General features: G+C 47.3%; 1 protein-coding gene across 3 annotated transcripts in view; it reads left to right on the top strand.

Annotated features, from left to right (window-relative positions):
• Nucleotides 1–19,585, top strand: part of dym (dymeclin) — a 56,777-nt gene that overhangs the window by 6,413 nt on the left and 30,779 nt on the right. For all 3 annotated transcript variants that reach the window (XM_081718803.1, XM_035527043.2, XM_035527042.2), the window contains exons 5-11: nt 782–915; nt 1,443–1,515; nt 4,645–4,770; nt 7,123–7,265; nt 16,679–16,864; nt 17,488–17,666; nt 18,486–18,611. In XM_081718803.1, coding sequence (XP_081574929.1) covers nt 782–915; nt 1,443–1,515; nt 4,645–4,770; nt 7,123–7,265; nt 16,679–16,864; nt 17,488–17,666; nt 18,486–18,611 — 967 coding nt within the window. The remainder of the gene's footprint in view (nt 1–781; nt 916–1,442; nt 1,516–4,644; nt 4,771–7,122; nt 7,266–16,678; nt 16,865–17,487; nt 17,667–18,485; nt 18,612–19,585) is intronic.

Genomic DNA, 19,585 nt, shown 5'->3' with positions numbered 1-19,585 from the left:
GAACTTTAAATTGAGAGGAAGGTTTTTGCAGAAACCTTCTGAACATGTTGTTAAATGTTTGTTTATTATATTTGTATGTTAATAGATAATGAATCTGTAAACCTCTATTAGTGGTACAAGCAAACATCAGCGTATTCTGTAGAGAACTTACAGCAGATCCCAGCATTCGCGGATATTTGCTGTGCCCACTGCATCATCTCACTCTCTCCCCACTGGAGTCCCTGAGTGGTGCTGCCATCGTCCTGGGCGTGCTTATGTTTTCCCACAGGAATCCCAGAGATGCCCTTTGTGTCCTATCTCCTGGAGGAGGGAGAGGTGGCATTCTGCTCAGTGGCCCGTTCCTAACCCTGCAACTCAGGGCCTGTCAGCGCAGCCGAGCTAACCAAAGGCTGCCATGTGTGTGTGTGTCTGTATGTGTGTGGGGTGGCGGGGGGTTGGTAGAGGGTAATTTGTAGCCTCTGGAGGCATATGCACAGTGTGTAAAAGCATTCACATGCTGTCGGTTACTAATTTACTCTTGCCGAGCGATGCTTGCACTATAGATGTGAGGGCCTGTCTGCCTCTCTCTTGATGTGGGTGGAGATGATGTGTCTCAGTGCATGCAAATGCAGTGTGGGAACTTCACCCATGTACACAAAGGCTGTTGGATCATTTTAGTTTTGCTAAAGCATGTGTGCTCCTATCAATATTATTAATAAGGTTCACTGGTAAGGGTAAATCATACTGATGTTTCATTATTTGCTTAAAAACGCTCTTGTGTGCTCTCTCCTGTTTCCTGTAGTCAGCTGTTTATCTGGCAGGCCCATAATGCCTTGTTCCTGGTACGATGCCTGCTCAAAGTCTTCATCAGGGAGATGACTGAGGAGGATCTGCACTTGCACTTCTCCTACCAGGCGAGGGCGCTAAGCACCTGTGGTAAGTCATATACACTACAAACACACTGTGCCCATTTCTACACTCCTTTGTCGGCGTGGGCAGTTAAGAAAATGTACACTTAGTGGGTGTATATGTAGTCTCTCCTCTAAACCGTGCTGCTACATACTTTGGTCCCTGTAGGTTGAGTGCGTTTTTTTCTAACCTGGTTGTTTTGGCCACAGCCTCAATGTATACATATACACAGGCACTCACAATTCCTCTGTGAATTAATGGAGACCTTAAATGTTAAGGGTACTATAATTCTGACTAAAAGTGTAGTTTAGTCTAGCACAGTGGTTAAGGTGCTTGACTAATAATCAGAAGGTTGCCATTTCAAGCCCCACCACTGCCAAGTTGCCACTGTTGGGCCCATGAGCAAGACCCTTAACCCTCAGTTGCTCAAGTTGTGTTCCGTCAGAACTGTAAGTTTGTAAGTGTGATGAAACCGTCAGCTAAATGTTGTAAATGTAAATGTTGGCCACCTAGAGCCTGATTCCTTATCTGTTTGTGTGCATCTGTGGTTTTAGAGCCAAGCTCTGAGGATCTTCTGGAGGAGCTGATCTGTAGCTTGGTGCATCTCATCGTGGAGGTGCCTCTACTGTGAGTGACGTTGTTGTTGTTGTTGTTTGTTAATCTGTGTTTGTATGTGTCTTTTGTAATATGTCGTGGGGTGTTCTCTCATCTTTGTCTTTCTCACCTAGTGAGTAATGTGTATTGACACAGGTTGTGGTGCTGTTGATGCACCTCTTGATCTCACACGCTGTGTGTGTGAAGGTCAGTGAATCAGTGTGTGCTGAGTCACATGGACAGCTTGCCCTACACACTCTTTCCCTTTAGTTGCTGGTTATAAAAGAAGCTTTAAGTTCCACTAAAATTTCGTCTAACGCTTTTGTGCTAAGTACAAAAACAAGTAACACTTTTTAATTTCTATTTTTCAAAAGCTTTAGTTTAGACCTTTTTTTAAGTGCATATGTTGCAAAGAAGCAAAAATAAAGAAGTTTGCAGACAAGAGCAAATCTACCCTCACTTTGTTTCAGATCCAAATCACTTCCCAGTTTGGCACTAGGAACATCCCACGTGAGCTTCTGTTTTTTATGGGCAACCATGCTACAGCGGAGGAGCCGTGATGTGTAGGTCATCAGTCTCATTCCCGTGACCTTTCCTGTTGCCGTGCGAGAGGGCTCCTTTACACGCTTGCTGGACACGCCTCGCCTGAAACCTCCCCACATAAATTCTAGTGACCAGCCAGAGACTCGTGCGCCTTGTCCATGCCACAGTGTGTGCGCGGCTCATAGCTGGCAGTGAGAGGCTCATCCTTCAGCCGTGGGGCTCCCAGGGGACAGCAGCAATCCGCCCCGGACTGCCGGGATGGATGGAGTGAGATGGATGGAGTGAGGAAATGAGAGAGAGGAGCGGAGGAGAGAAGGGGAAGAAGCAGAACGACTGACAGAATTGGGTATTAGGAGAGAAGCAGAGAACAGAAGGTGGAGTTATTAGTGGTGGATGCTCGAACTGTAACGGTTACAGTTGGGCTGTCTTACTGCTTCCTGAGGGGAAATAACACTCATGTCAGTGACAGCTACTCGTATAAGGGGGCTTCCTTTATGTCTCCAGCTTTAAACATGGGGACATGTGCAGAGCCTGTCCCGTGTCCTTCTTTTATCTGCACACACGTGCGTGTGTTTGTGTGATCGCGCGTGCGAGCGTGTATTCGAGACAGATTTTATCTCGCACCCTCATGAATAGAAATATCTCCCCAGTCTGGTATGTGTTTGTTAAACGTCGTCGTGCTGGCCTGTCTGCTGCATTAAATGAGAGGAGCTGAGGATTATGACGATGAGTCCTCCTCGCTTCAGGCAGGAAAGTCTTGTTTACATGTCTCAAAGAGAAATTCCTACCCCTTCAAAGCAAGAGCTATCTTTTATTCATGAGCTTTCAGAAGTGTCTGATTTTGTCAGTAAATCTTCCACACATGACCGAGAGAGACCCAGTGGACTTCAAGCAGTCCTCTAAGCATCCTGCTCTGGTTTCTGAAATGTGGAAGAGTGAGGGGTCTGGAGGAAGATGAGATGAGAAGAAAAGCGGGAACGCTGTTATTTTAGGCCGCCGTTGCCTTGAAAACGAAACGCGCTTTTTCCCTTTTGTTTCCCTAGTGTAAGGCTAGCATCTCCCCTCTGGCTTGTGTAACAGTGGCAGTCCAACACACTCCATTGTTAAACTCCTCCAACTGTTGCTGTTATTTTGGTCTGTCTTTGTTGCCGTTTTTCAGATTTCCTCGCGGCGTGCTCGGTGAAATAACCTGGAAGTGGGATACAGGGTCGCGTTCGAAATTCTGAAGGCCAGGGGCTCCTGCTGTCCGCTCTGCTCTGCTGTGCTCCCTGCCCTCCACCTCTTCTGTAGACAACTCATTACTGAAATCCTGCGTGGTAGGGGGAGTACAACTACAGCTCTGTTTATACACAGAGTGAGCATGGCAGGCTTTGACACTCTTTGGCTGGTTTCAAATGCATACTACGAATGTAGAGGAGAGTTGTTATTTATGAAGTCTGCTGATCTGGAACCGGATTCCGCATGGCTGGTCGTCGTGAGCTGGTCCATAAAGGTCTGGTTTAGAAACGGAGAACCCCTTTATCGGTTAAGCCCAGTCCCGGTCTTATCAATTGGGGTTTCTTCGGGTGACGAGCAAAGTCTGTGGATCTGCAAAACCCAACCTGAAGTCTTCTCTTCAGTGCCCAGCTTGCTTCATAGTTGCTTTGTTGGGTAGTTTATCTTTGATTTCAAGTATGTGCGTGTGTTCACTTTGAATAGTGAACTATTGAAGAAACACACAGCCGTCCATGTGGCGCTGGTAGAGCTGTCATGATCATAATTAGATCAATCCCACAATGACATTCTGTGGTTAATTTGAGTCCTTATGCGCACAGCTAACTGTCAATTAATGCAATTAAGTCGATGGCCATTGCGCGAGCAGGGTGAATGAAAAATGACGCCGTGGTTTGGCCTAATAAGTGACAGCACATTTCACAATACTGGTAGGGACTTTACGCCTCTGTCAGGAAAAAGAAACTGCGTTTGGGTCTGTGGGCTTGGCTTGCTGCAGACAGAGGGAGAGGATTGCATAGTGGTGGCAGAAGGTTCTGTACCGACGGGAAAGGAGACTTGGGTTCCACGTGAGTGCCTGCCTGCGTCGAGCTAATGGCGTGTGTGTCTGCATCCTGGTTTGCGTGTGTGTGTGTGTGTGTCTGCAAGCACGCACCTGAGTGTGTACACGTTGGTCAGGGGGAGGTTTGGGGGGTTGTTTTGAAATTAGTAGGTGTGTGGCCAGTGGTCCTCTGGTCGTGGGAAGTGGAAGTTGAGCTGGATAGACAGTGGGCAGGAAACGGGGAACAATGAACACGAGTGAGAGCGATGCTGGGGTCACGGAGGTCAGCTCCACGCCAGCACAATAAATCATCACGACACCACACAGCAGTTCGCCCCCATGCAGTAGCATTCTGCTGACCGTGTTTTGCAGTAAGTGAACTATCAGCACTGATGGCTGCTATGTCTGGACCTGGTGTTCTCAGCCCTGCTCTCCACAGGTGGAGCTCTCTCCGGGCGTAAGGGCTGGTAACTCCTCCTGAGCGGAGCCACGACGGCATGTAGGGCAGGATCCGGGGTGACTCGGGAGTCCAGACGACACCCTCCCTCTCTCACTCATTGCTTCCTGTTTTCTGTCTGTTGCTTTAGAGACATCACATACAACATCCTGTTTGAGGCGGTGACGACCCTCCTCATTCTGTTGTCATATCAACTCTTCCAGAAGGACATTCTGAGGGAGGGGCTTATCTATCGGTGCCTGACCAGGGGACGATGGTGAGTGTGTCCGTGCGACCTCCAGTCTAATGTAATAATTGTGTAGTCTGGTTTTAAATGATCCAAAACAATGTCCAGAACCTACTGTAATCGTGTTTGCCAACTTATCTGTGATAAAGCACCTGCAGCGTGTGTGTGTGTGTGTGTGTGTGTGTGTGTGTGTGTGTTAAAGTGCAGTTGTCTAGAAGTTTTCAGGTGACCTTGCCATGGCCTTTTATAGCCACAAACCTAAAAATATTCCTCTCTAATTTCCTATGCCTACTTAGTGTTGGAGGCAGACAGCCATTGACAGTCTCCCGCCGTTCTGAATGGAAATTAGTGACTTCATTAATTCAGCAGCTGTTGGGCTCAGTCAGCTCACGCGTCAGCCTCGTTAGTCCCGCGGCTCTGTGTCCCCAGCACTCCCGGTTTGGAGGAGGTGCGCCGAGCTGGCATGTGTCCTGCGTCCCGGCTCAGCGTGGTGTCTTGCAGACCCCGGGGCCTCTGACCTGCACGCGGTGTGACGTTTCCCAGGGCAGAACAGGTGCAGAAATGTGACATTGCTTCAGTAGTTTGCCCCAGGACTGCTGGGTCCCTCTAGCCCTTCAGTTTGTCAGCTTGTCTGCTGTCAGGGAGACTAGTGTCTTTAGGTCAAGAGGAGTTTTATCCTTGAATTGCAAGCAAGTCCCTTAATTAACTTTCTCAATTAGAGCTGAGGTAAGCAATTTTTTTGAATTAAGTAATTTTAAGTAAGTAATTAACACTTAGCTGGGCCTTGCTGCCAGTTATTTGGTTTGTCCAGGCAGCCCCAGGAAAGCTGGGCTTGGCAGGGTCGACATAAGCAATGACCCAGGGCAAGTTTGAAAAAGATTAAAAAGTAGCCCAGGCAAATTGATGGGCTGGTCGTTGGCCTGTTGGGGTCATGGACACTGTTTCTGCCAATCACAGTCACGAGTCAGTTCACCTGTGATGCTAACTGGCTGAAGCTAGTTTCTCAAATACAGCAGATTTCACTGTTTCAAGTTTCAAGTTTGGTTTATTTGTCACATACATAGTCATACACCGTATAACTCGCAGTGAAATGGTTGAGAGACTGGTTGTTAAAGACAAATGCTGGCATAGCTGCATTTCACAACTAGGATAGCAACTTGGCCTCCACCGCCTAGCTGGCAATGCTAAGCTAATAGCATACCTGAATAGCTGAATGGTAAGCACTGAGCATCAACATACAGTATTAAGCTTCATTTTCTATCACTGAGAAGAAAATGCTTTGTTGTGTTTTGATCTCTGTGGTGTCGATAGGTTAGCTTATCAAGATGCTGGCACCTAACATCAAGAATGTAACAGTGATGTTTATCATTCCAGTGAAAAGTTTGTCAAAACCAGGAATGTCTGTGTTTCTTGAATTTTAAACCCACATCAGAAATCAAAAGGCAAACTCATACAGGTCACAAATGTGTGAAATGCAGTGTTCTCTTTGACACATCTTCAACAGCAAAATAACTTTGCCGTTTAAATCTATAATTAAATTCCCCCCCCCACCCCCACCCCCCAGTTTTCCTGCATTTCAAAGCATATTAGATATTTCAGTGTGACTGCATGGCTGTCATGAGAGTTTGCGCATGATGTCTACATTCTGATTTAACTTTAATAATATTGCTAAAACTGCATTCTGCCGTTTAAAGACTATAGCACAAGTGAGCCCTGTCTCCATCTGCGAGTTGCTATCCTTTTCATTTTTCCTTCGCTCTCCTGCTGAGATGCAGGGGTCACGTGACAAACGATGAAAAGGCCTGTAACACATTGGGTGCTTCTTAACTAAATTTCGCAACACTATAATCTTGTTGATGACTAATTCTGGAGATGATCTTCGCTGGTCTAAATTTACATCACCAACACGCACAACCTTACTGTCCGTCTTGGGGAGTTGTGGTGGTAATGCATAGGTTGTAGCGCTTGGCAATGGAGCCACACACCCACGCGCGCCCCTGTGTACAGTCCGTCAGAAGTTTCTGCCAGTTTCTCTTGGCTCCTGCCTCATGGACATTAATGATTTAACTCAGCGTCTGGCTGCTTGTTTGTGAGCCCCTCCCTGGTCGCCAAGCCACCCTTTGGGGATATTCTCACAGGGGCTCTGCAGAAACATGTGTGATTGTTCCTGATAAGTCAAGTATTCAGTAGAGTAATAGTTCATTTATTTCACAACGGCGCCTACTGTCGTCTTGTTTTCGCTTCCATCACTACACAGCAATATTAGTGTACTATATTGATCCTTAATGGAAATCTCTCTCTCTCTCTCTCTCTCTGTCTCTGTCTCTTCCCTCTCCTGCGTCTGCATCCTTTCTCTCTCTCTCGTTCTCTCTGTGTTCCTAGCTTGTCCCTGACAAGTCGCTTGGTGAAGACTCTGCTCTATAACTTCATCAGGCAGGAGAAATGCCCTCCGCCTGCAACCCACATCTTCCAACCACAGGGTGATGGAGGGGGGCTGCTTTATGGTCTGGCGTCAGGCGTGGCGAGTGAGTAACACACGCACGCGCACACACTGACTCGCACTCTTCTCCCAAGGGAACTGTTCTTTAGACTGCCGTCAGGGGTAGTGTGGGAGTGTGTCACTCTCTCACACACACACACACACACACACACACACACACACACACACAGAGATGTCGAATGTAGAGGGTGTGTTGTGAGATCTGAGTGCTGTAATCTGATGGAGCTACGCAAACACTCTGGCTTTTCATTGTGTGTGTGTGCGTGCGTGTGTGCGTGGAGCTTTTTATTACATAAGCCTGGTCAGCCTTAGCAAAACCTCTGGTGCCTGCCTGGTTATCCTGGAGCTGAGCATGTGGTGGTCAGTGGCTTGCCATCCGACCCTTTGTGGGATGGGGGACGGGGAGGTGGGTTCAGGGGCAACAGCATGGCAGGTTTACTGCTGTGTAACAGGGCAGTGCCAGACTGAAGCTCACTTCCCTACTGCAAGTGTGCTCGCATTTGTAATGGTTATTCTTCATCAATGGAATATCGTATTTTATTATTATTATTATTCTTATTATTATGTTGTGTAATGAATTTAAATAGAAGAGCACAGCAGGATGGGTGGGAAGGGACGTTGCCAGGAGCCAGTCGGGGTGTCTGCTCCCAGGGTGGGAGAGCTGCATTGTGACTGGGACTGAAAGGAAAACGTCTGGACGTCTGGTTGATGTGGCTGGTGATAAAAATTCATCCCCACACGCACACACACACCCACACCTTTTTGTTTTTCACACTTTTTTTTCCATTGCACATTGAAAATGAGGACCTATGGGTCCATTGTGCAATTAGAATAGCATCTTAACCCCTCTGAGCTCATGTGATTTCAGCTAATAATCTTGCATAGAACTCCCTTTCCTCATTATCTGTCTGTTATATCTGTTCTTCTATAGTCTTCTCCTTTACTGTCTCTTCTTCATACTGTGGCCAGCTGGGTTTGGGAGCAGGGCAGATCAGTACTGCAATCCCGAGTGTCTCGCGCAGTCCCGAGTGTCTTGCACACAAAGATGGAAGCTTTTCTACCTGTTTCTCTGACCTCTGCATGCTGGCTACACTGATGTCAGTGTTCTTGCGTGATCTTCTACGCACGCACGCACTCACTCACACCCAGCCACCTCTTTCTTTCAATCCCCCTCTTTCCTCCTCTCCTTAACACACACACGCACACACACTCGCTCTCGCTCTTTCACTTTGTCTGCAGGGCTGTATTTGGCCTGGGCGGCAGCATGGTGTGGGTGTCAGACTGAGCTCGTGTTCCTGTAAGCGGCTCCTCAATGTTGGTCCGTGCTCAGACTGATTGACATGGGACTCTATTTTAAGGCCCTCACACCTGCTCCCCCATTATACAGGATGCCAACGCGCACACACACAAACTCATGACACACACAGTATGTCCCCTATTACAGACAATGCCAAGCGTTCTCACACATGGAGTTAAACACTCAGTATATCGACTGTTCATTGGTGTCAGCAGTTTTCTGACGCACAGCATCACACCACTGCACTACTTCAACCTCACAGTGACACTCTGCTGTTAATGGACTCATAAGTTTTCTAATTCTCAACCAAGATCTTTCTATTGACCTCGGCTATTTTTAACATATTCGCACACGACACAGTAACTCACTGACAGAATAATAATTTTCTCTGTTTGGGCTATGGAGCAGTGCTTTAATTCACTAATTTAATGTTCTTGGTGCATTTTGATTTAATGTGAACGTGTGTATTAACACGCAGTCATGCGTGCACACACACACACACCAACCAAGAATAGCCACTGCCTATTGTATAGGCTCAACTGTTGACCGGGTCATCGGACTCAATAGAGTATCTCTTTTTCCCTCACCCCGTATCTCTCTCTCTCTCTCCCTCACACACACACACACACACACCCTGTACACTGGCCTCTGAGCAAATGTGGTCTCTGTCAGGCTACTCCCTCATCATGGAGTCTTTTGATTGGATGGGGGGGGGGGAGTATTTCTAGAGAACAGGAAGGAGGTGGAAGTGGTGTCATCAGCCGGGAGAGGGGTCCCGGCTGTCCGTGTCAGACATTGCGGAGGCTGTCAGAGCTGTGGATGCGTCATCCTCCGCACGTGGTGATCTGGAGGCAGACACAGGAAGGCCTCGCCGCTGACCCTGAGTTACATAACGGCAAACCACCACCCTGCTGTTAATTGGGTTGGCAGGTTAAGAGAGAGGGGGGAAAAAAACTGAAACCGTTTAGTGTCTCTGTGAGGAAAAGGAAATGGCTATCTGGAAAGAAGAACAGAGAGTGTGAGCCAGCAGAGACCACATGCTTGCACGAGCGAGCACACACGCGCGCACGCACGCACCATCATCCCACTCCTCCAGCAATCGAATCCAGTTGCCCATCAAGCACTGGAGGGAGATTTGGCAGCACACCCCTCGTCCCCTCTTAATTTAACTCAACGGTGTCCCCCCCGTTGCTTTGTTTTATAATGCAGTAGCATATTCCAGCAGTGGTCATTAGGACTGTTTATGCTGCTGTACAGATTGGTGTGACCTTAATGGAAAGTGTTAAAATGCGTAAAATGTAAGGAGCGTCATGTGACACCTTCTTCCAAAATGTCCTGTTCCAATTAATGCATCCAAATACATAAAACGTCATGATGCAGAGGCCGGGAACGACACTTCAAAAATAGGAAGGAAAGGATGCTCATGTCCAGTATTTGGTTTCCAGCCAAGCACAGCCCAGGTTCCAAGAAATTCCCTTCTTGGCCCAGGCCTGGTGTTGCACAGTCTGGGGAATCCGCGCATCTCCGCCCTCCTGTTTAGTGCTGGTGGTAGTCACATGACTGCATCCCGTAGGCCACAGAATCGCACCCGCACCCAGTTCTGTGCTGGACATGTATGACACACCGAGAAGATGCTGTCACACAGTGACACATCAGAACCATGTAGACAGAGAGCTAATGAGATTATTAACATCTCTGAGTCACAGATGCAGTGATGTGTGTAGGCGAGTGAGTTATCCCGTGGAATCCAGACAATGTGCGCTTATTGTCCGAGAGGAAATGCTAACAGGCTAGTTGGAGACATAAGACCCCCCCCCCCCGCCCGCCCTTCAGTTTCTAACAAATTCTTTCCCTTTCTCCAAGTGCCTATTTCTGACCATCATCCCATTTACAGCCAGAATTCCCACTACGAATGCCAGCGCTGATCCCATTTTCCGATACTGCTGTGCCTGGACCTGCGCATGCAAGAATATTCCGTGTTCCAGAATTAGGAATGCGATTCCATGACGGGGGGTATAGGCCTCGTTCAGACACAGCTGTCTCTTCGGACAGGATAGTACCTCCTTTTATTCATCCTGTATCATCATCCATCTCCTTCTGTGTTTTAATGTGGCCAGCATATAGTGAGATCAGAGATCGTTTTGCGCCTGGTGATTGGAGAGCAAGGTAGTCTCCCAGCCGCCTCCATCTGGGGGATTGGTTTGCCAGTGCTAAATTGTAGCACTGGGCTCCATGGAGGGAGGGTTATGCCTTTTTGTTGTTTTCAGAGCTAAAGAGGAGTTTGGTCTGTTCCTGGCAGTTATCCCAGAGGTGTGGGAAGGGGTGTGTGCGTGGGCATGTGTGTGTGCGCGCGCGTTTCTGTGTGGTTTCACACATGCCTGTAATTAATCAGTCCTCTCATCATCGTATCACTTTATACTCTTAAACATACTCATTTACCTGTGAGAATGTGAGTGCGCACACGCTTGCAGGTGTATGCGTGAACAAGATTGAGAGAGAGTGTAAGAGAGAGTGTGCTCCTCTGTCTAAAGGCAGACGATTTGTCTGTTCTCAGAATTGGCCTCTGCTCTTCCGCTTTGTCGCCAGCCAGCCCGAGAGGGCGAGAGATTTGGTGAGGAGGGACAGGGTGGAGACAGCCCCTGTCTGCTGAGATAACGCACACCGTGGGAAGGCTGGGGAAACACGGGCCACTTAATGTCAGTCTGAGGTCCCATACAGCTTCCCACAACTCAACAACTTGAATGAAATCTTTGTGGGAGAGACGGGGAGAGAGAGAGAGAGAGAGGGGTCGAGCCTCTCCCCTCCCCACAGTCCAGCCTCTCCCCTCCGCTCACAGGAAGTGTACGCTGGCTCTCGATTTCTCTCGACAGCTCTCGCGTATAACGTTTGTGGGTTAAACGTGTGCTCTCGGTCTTCCTCTCACTTACCCCAGGGGCCTGTGTCATGAAAAATGTCTGGCAGCACTCTCTGAGATCGCGGTGGTATTAGACAGACGGTGTTGATGTATACAGGCCTTTCCTCTCTGACAGATGGCACTGCATGACTAAGCACTTTATCTTTGGAGCGCTTATTTACATAATGTCCTTCTTGTGAATGTTTCGTTTTTCTCTCTTCTCAGGAAGAAAGATTCCACTTAGAGAATAACAGTCACAATGCAGAGGAAACTCACACCCTTAAAGCAATGCTCTGCCATGTCAAAAAAAGGCTTTCAGCATTCAGAGTAGTTTTAAATTCTTGGGTTTTCATTTTTGTCAAAAGTTTGGTTTTCGCGTGGGAGATGTCTGTGCTTTATAAGCGGTAAAGTGTTGGCCTTGTATGTAAATAAAACGAAGCTTTCGACAGACAAAGTTACATCCTAATACCATTTAAAAGTACCGAGTGCTGGATAAAATTACGCTGGAGTGTTCTTCCTCACATACTACATTATGTGAAACTGGAAGGAGCAGAGAAGGGAGATGGGTGGGGATATTTAGCGTGGATAACCGCACGAGAGAGGGGATTAAAGCACACACTCCCTTTAAGCCCAGTGATCCTGATGGCATGGTACTGGCTGGCACTACCTTGCACCATTGTCTTTAGTAAGCATTGTTTGGAGCACCCTATTTAATTGGTCTTTCAGTGCCTTTCAACACACATGTGCAAAGTCCTTCCTTGCTAGTGATTTATCAGGTGTAGAAAGGTTTCCTTTCAAATTTGGGGGAGACACCACTCACACCACCAAACACATTATATGAGTAGAATGAGCAGGAGTTATTCGGGGGGGGGGGGGGGGGGGTCCACGCGTATGCGTATACATACATACACGTACACAGATATTCAGGCTGTCTGCGCCTGAGACTGATCTGTGGTTCGCGTGCATGTCATTACTGCTCCATCAGGGCGGCCTTTTGCAGATGTGGGTCAGTTCCTCTTTTCTTCTCCCCATTTGCTCTCTCAGCTATCGATTTGAGCAGTGAGTGAACGTCCTTTTAACACTGCATTGGGAAAGCTCTGTCATTTATCTTTGCATTTCCTTTTCTGGGAGACGTGTACAAGAGTGAATTTCATGCTTTTATTTTGTCACTGGAATACTTGAATTGTTTATCAAACCCTTGTTGTGCTGAGTATGTATTAATCTAGTTGATGTATTCTATATAGCTGCTCCCCCCCCCCCGCGCAGGCTACCACATGCCCCTGGTCTCACAGAATCATCTCTGTCTTGTGCTGTGCATCACTTCCTGACTCTGTGGACTGTCAGAGCTGAGCCGTTCGGCCTCGCCACTATGTAGGTCACTCTCACTCCATCAGTAATCTACAGTTCAGGCCTCACTCGAAGATGAGGGGCAGAGACTGTCTGGTAGGAGCCCACTGATATGCACATTCTCTATCATTTTGCTCCATATCTTCAGACAGAAGAGAGAGACTATGTCTGAAAGAGATAAGGATAGATATAGTGACCAGTACAGGCTATACCAGAGAAACTCTCTCTCTGTGTGTTTGCTGGTGCTGGGGCTATCATGTCATTATCAACTGCATGTGTGTGTTCACGCACATGCCCAGTCTGCAGGGTCAGTGAGGTGAAAGTCTGTGTGTGTGTGTGGGAGAGAGACCTGGGTGGAATGTCCCCTGTGCATATTTGACGCCAGTGTATCTGCGCCCCCGGAGGGCAGCCACAGCGTCTTCATTTATTTACAGCCCAGCAGGCGCGGCTCGTAAATGAAGCTGAAGAACACACCGTCTGCCCCCCCCCCCCCCCCCCACACACACACACACATACACACACACACACACACACACACACACACACACACACACATGCACGCACTCTCATGAAACACACTCACAAACCCACTCACACACTGTTCCACCACCTGTCTGAGTAAACACAGAGCTACGCAGACACGTTTGCGTGTGTGGCATTTCTCAGCCTGTGGGTGACTGATGGGTGGAGAAGGGGAACCATCTGGGACTGCATGTCACCAGTCACTTAAAAAACAACGTCCTCCCTCGCCATGTGGGGCTTTCTCCTCTGTGTGTACACTCCCCGGGTCTCCAGGATGTAAATATGTGTGTATACAGATAGGGTGTCTCTCACGAGCCTAGCCTGCTCTGCTCTGTTAACAGCTAATAGCTCCTCATCCCTGGGTTTTGGAAACACTTTGTTGTTTCTGAACGGGGGCAAAGTCAGAGTGGATGAGCAACCAGCACAGCTCCGGTGCAGCTCGTGGGCCGGTTATCCATGAGACCTGGTGGATGCCATGCCGTGTGGGTGTGTGTGAGTGCGTTACGGTGCCTCCGGTGTCTGTTGCTTGTTGTCCTGGTGTCTGCCTCTTCCCTGCTCTGCTCTCTGTGGGATTTTCGCATTGTGGTCACGAGTGGTGATTTAAAAAAAAAAACCATTTTGTATTGCTGTTTTGTGTTTCACACCTCCCTGGTTGTGTAACGGTCTGGCTGACCGCTGCAGCATATGGGAGATTGCATTATTGTGTTTGTGTGGCCAAGGGAAGCCAGCCAGACACAGAACAAACAACTGTGAGGTAAGCGGATCTGTGTGTGTGTGTGTGTGTGTGTGTGTGTGTGTGTGTGCGTGTGTGTGTGTGCGTGTGTGTGTGTGTGTGTGTGTGTGTGTGTGTGTGTGTGTGTGTGTGTGTGTGTGTCTGCGTCTGCTTGTCTCCGTTTGAGAAAGAGAGTAAAGGTGAGGTTATTTATCAACATGTTCTTTTTTGTGATTTGGTGCTACAGTATCTGTGTTTAAGAGCAAGCCTACGTCGGGCTCATAGACTCTCACTGGGCTTTGACGACGTGGGGATGGCGTCTCTGCTATCACTGCCTGACTAGTGAGGGGCGCCATGGCGATCGTGACCTCACCACCCCTTCAGCTACAACATGACCTCATCCTAACCTGCAGAACTCCTGGCATCTGCTGCTGTGGCCACTTCCTCCAGGACCCTGATGCATTTTCTCTTTCCATTGTTCTTGCAGCCAATCGGGAGGCCCAATCTTGCGGCCAGTCTTCCGTGGGAAGTGATTGGTCAAATCATGTCTCTCGTGTACTTACCTTTCAGTAGATACGTTTTACCTTTTTACGATATCAAATCCGGACTGGAGCCGTTTTCCGTGACGCAATCTCAGATCCCAGAGCCGGGCTTGCGGCTTTGGTGATCGACATTAAGATCAGCGGTAGGGAGCCAGGCCGCCATGCCGGGCTGCTTAAACCACGGTGTCAGCAGGGTGCAGCCAATGGCTACTCTGGATTTTGTTGCCCCCACCTCCACCCCACACACTTTTTTTTTTTTTTGGTCGATGTTATTGTATTTTATGGGTTTGTTTGTTAATATCTGCTGTCTCAGGATTGGATCAGTGTGTGGGGCCATGGTGTCCAGCCACAAGTCATTAGCAGTGGAGACAGGCGTCCCGACCCACCCACCCACTTTCAAAACACACACACACACACACACACACACACACACACACATACACATATGAAATGGAGGTCACCCAAGTGATTAGTTTCATATCAGGCCAACTATGGGAGATAAATTCTAAAGTAGTCTGTGAACGGTCAGTATGCTGCCTACCCACTCACTAACTTGCACTTAACCCCAACCCCACCCTACACACTCCCTCAGTGTCTCTTGAAGTGAGGTCGATTGATCACACTTCATCAGCACCACGTGAGCTGCTGCTGACAGGCGGAGGGCTGTGCAAACTCCGCCCCCAACCAGTGGCAGCAGGGAAGAGCGTGCGCTTCGCCCTACTGCACGGCAACCCTCCCAGCACCTCCTGCTTCTGCCTGATAAGGAGCCTGTGCTTTGGCCTCTAGAGGGGGGTAAAGGTTTGCCGAGCTCAGGCCGTGGGTGAGATAAAGGCCTGGGACGATGCTGCTCTCTGGGTTCGGGTTGCCTTTTGAAGTGTATCTTGCTGGTTGGCAGGTTCATGCACATCAATGGCATGATTCTCTTTATTCTGTTAAATTTTTGATGATTGGGTAATGCGTAATTCAACACAGCAGTGTCTTCTCAGAGCAGGTGAGTGTGAGTGAGTGAGAGAGTGATGGTCCATAATGTTCCCAAATATGTCTGCTTCTGAAGTTGTCCACCCGGTTGTGCAACGCATCCTAAAGGCATACCAGCCGCTTATCTGGGCCTTTTTATGATCACGAATTCCATTTTATCAGCCTTGAGCAAGATTAAAACCCTTCATCTCTCCATTACTTTATTTTTTCAGCACTGGTTCCAACTGGACAAAGAATTGAGGCATTGATTTATTTTTGAATATTTAGACCTCAAAAGGAGTATGCTTTTCGAAAGGACTTTTGGTGGAAAATCCAACTGCTTCGCCTTTGAAGCAAGAGTTCACACAAATTATGTGCTAAATTATATTTTGACATGCTAAGTCGGTTCATGGCTGCCTCTGTTCAGAAGGAGAATTGAAAGTAGGGCTTCCGAGTAGCTTTGTCAGCTACAAAACCAAAAGGATGTGCAGGCCACGTCTGCATAACCATTTGGGCTTCTAATCGGCCAGACGATGCCCTTCACCCTGGGGCCTGGGGAACAAAAAGACGACGAGGGCACTGATATCACAGAGGGCCCCATGCGAGCGGGATCCCTTTTTAGACCGCCCGCATTTGACCGTTCTCACGTCTCGGCCTGCAGCCTGAGCTGCTGCTGCTTCCTGGAGATAGTGCGTCACCTCATGTGCCTCAGTAGTTTTCTTGTGGCCCATAGATACGGTTTCTGGCGAGCTGATCGTTGTGCGAGCGCGGTGTTTTGGAAATCGTGGTGTTTTGTATCCTGTTATTTTCTCTCTCTTGGTAGTGGGTCTATTTAGAGTGTTTTTCTGAGAAATTCACCGATAGATGGAAAAAAACAAAACAAAACAAAAAAAAAATATATATATATAATATAATATTGTGTGTGTATATGTATGTGTGTGTATATGTATGTGTGTGTGTGTGTGTATGTATGTGTGTGTGTATATATATATATATATATATATTTTTATTTTATTTTTTTTTTTTTTAAATATTACACACACACACAACCACCTAAAATTGTTTTTCTAGCTATGTTTTTTGTTTGTTTCTTTGTTTGTTTTATCCTAGGTGTAGTGCTTTATTTACATCTCCATGGTGTATGTGTATCCTTGTGTCCATTATCCAGGTGGACTGTGGAATGTGTTCACGCTGGGTGGAGCCGGGAGCAAATCTGGGCTGGACCAGGAACAGAACCCTCTTCCGTTGTCCAATCAGAGCCTTTTATTGCTCCTGGTCCTGGCCAATCTGACGGATGGACCGGACTATCCCAACCCCTACAAACAAGCTGTCATTTGCTTCAAAAATACACAAGGTGCTCTAGATGCCATTTGGGTCACACGTCTCAAATATAGCACTGGTGTTCCAGGGACAGTCTAGCCACAGACGTCAGTAGTAAACGCCAGGAAGCAGAGAAAACATCTGCAGGGCTACTGCTAAACTTGTCCTGGCTCCGCGTCTGCACACTGTACCCCCAGTCGCTGATATGCACTAGCTCATGAATCTAACGTTGTGTGCTATAGCGGTTACCTTGGTAGCATCATGACTGTATCAGTTTCTTTTGATATGAAGAATTTCTTTGATGCAAAGTATCTGTTTCTTTGCTTCACATGAAAGAAAGCAGAAAAGACTCAACCCTGCTGAATGTGGCTGTCGTGAGCACAGGGTTTTCTTTGTTACACCAGTGAACAGCACAAATGCAGGTTTAGGTCTTACAGAATTTAGTATCACAATTAGCACATGCCTCTGAAATCGTCATATTTGTATAACAATGACTAATCTGTTGATTGTCACTTTTAGATGTGCGGTTCATATATGAAAGCCAATAAGAATATTCCTTTGCACCATTGTTTCTCAACTTAAAATGCTTTTTTTCAAAAACAAAAACCAAAAAAAAATGGTAGTGTGTGTGTGTGTGTGTGTGTGTTTGCGTTCCAGATACGTCATCCATCCCTTCTCCACAGCCTCACACCTTCCAGATCAACTTCAACAGTCTATACACAGCGCTGTGTGAGCAGCAGAGGTCAGACCAGACGACCCTCCTGCTCTACACGTTACTGCACCAGAATGCCAACGTCAAGACCTATGTACTGTCCAGAACAGACATGGAGAGCCTAGTGAGTGTACACATCCCTTTCTCCCACACACACCTTTTTAATGGCCATCGTCCTAACACACGACTATTTGCATTTGTGAGCTTACAGGAGCTTGGGGTTATACACATACACACACACACACACACACACACACACACACACACACACACACACACACACACACACACACAGGTTGAGCTTCACAGGCAGAGGAGCCCACCTGTGTGTTCCCCACTGAACCAGGCTGCATCATTCACGGGTGCACTCTGTACGTCTGTGTACTGTGAATACTTTGAGCAGTACGAGCTCCATTGTATACATAAAAGTCTGTTTTTTTTTCTTTCCTTTGCTCTTGTGTGTGTCTGCGTGTGTGTGTCTCTTCGTGTTCAGTACTCAAATTCTGTTTCTGCAGAGAGAGGTAGATAGGATAGTTCTCAGGTTATTAGACTAGAAATCAATCAGGTCACCTTAACACAGTAAAATCCATCTTTCTTACTCTTTTATACACACACACTTTCTCTTTTTTTACATAGTCTAATAATCTATAATTCCACTCAAATCTGTTTCAGAAGGAAATGATGAATTGGGTAAAATTAGTCAGGAAAGTGTGTGTGCCTACCTAAAATGAAGGAGGTATGTCCTGTCCTGGCAGAGACTGTGTTGCAGACAGGACCGACTGACTGCCATTAAGAGTTTAGAGCCCTAACAGCTGTGATCATATGATTGTGCAAATATGTACACAATCCTCCCCAAGCATTTCCCAGTTGATCTGATGGTCAGTAAAAAAAAAAAAAAAAAAAGTCAAATGTTTCATTTTTCTCTCTGTCTGTCTGTCTTTAGGTGATGCCAATTCTGGAGATACTCTATCATGTAGAGGAGAGAAATTCCCACCATGTTTACATGGCCCTCATCATCCTACTCATCCTCACAGAGGATGACACGTTCAACCGCTCCATACACGAAGTGGTTAGTGTACACACGCGTGCACACGCTTTTAGCAATCCTGTATAGTGTTTATCTCCCTTGTATTTGTGAGTCGTATACAAGCGTGCATGCAGATGTGCATTTGGTCTAAGCATGTGTGGAGTACAAAGGTTTTTCGGTGCTCAAGTCATGTGCTAGCGCTCGGGGCCTCACCTTGACCTGGTCTAACGGACGCTGTCCTGATCTGCCCGACTCTGTCCTGATAGAAACAATAGAACACACCTGTTACAAGGCATGGGTGTCCCCTGTTTATGCATGTGTGTTCCTGTGTGTGAAGGCTAACCTTATTCCACCTCGTATCACTCTCTGCAATAGACAGAGTGTATCTGCAGGATGTACTGAGGTGGGAGGGTGTGGGTGTGTTCTGGGGAGTGGGGGTTGCTGTTCTCGGTTGGATATTGATGTGGATGGGCTCCAGCTTACAGGAGCATATGGGTAAATCAGATAAAACATAACACAGACTTATTAAAAATTCATTTGAGTGGCGTAATGATTTTTTTTTTTTTTTCTTTCTAAATCCACTTGTTCTGCCTGTGGGCTGTTTTTCCTGCTCCACGGTGAGCCTTTGACCCAGCCTCTCCCCTAAAGCCGGAGAAACAAGGCCACCCCCGCCACTAAGATAAATACATTTTATATATAAACAGTTTGTTGTTGTCGTCAACCCCGCTTCCCTTAATTAAAACATGAAAATGATGGTCGCAGAAATCGGTCGCAGAAATCAGTTGCGCTTTCTACTTTTGGTAGCCTATAACTTGGAGGTAAGAGCAGCCTATTGCTGTATTACTCTAGTAAAATGAGGCTGTGATTTATGATCACAGTTAATGGGGAAATGTGTGACTTGTGTAGATCTGTGCCTGTGTGTCAGTTTTAGCTGTCGGTGTGTTTATGATTTGCTGAACCTCGGAGGGAGTTTACTGTTCAGCAGGTTACATGGCTCCCTGAGGCTGTGGTAAACG

The sequence above is a fragment of the Electrophorus electricus genome, chromosome 8 (genome assembly GCF_041902795.1).
Source record: "Electrophorus electricus isolate QZ-2024a chromosome 8, ASM4190279v1, whole genome shotgun sequence".
Taxonomy (NCBI): domain Eukaryota; kingdom Metazoa; phylum Chordata; class Actinopteri; order Gymnotiformes; family Gymnotidae; genus Electrophorus; species Electrophorus electricus.
Note: the sequence above shows the minus strand (reverse complement) of the source record. Positions and strands in the feature narration are given on the sequence as shown.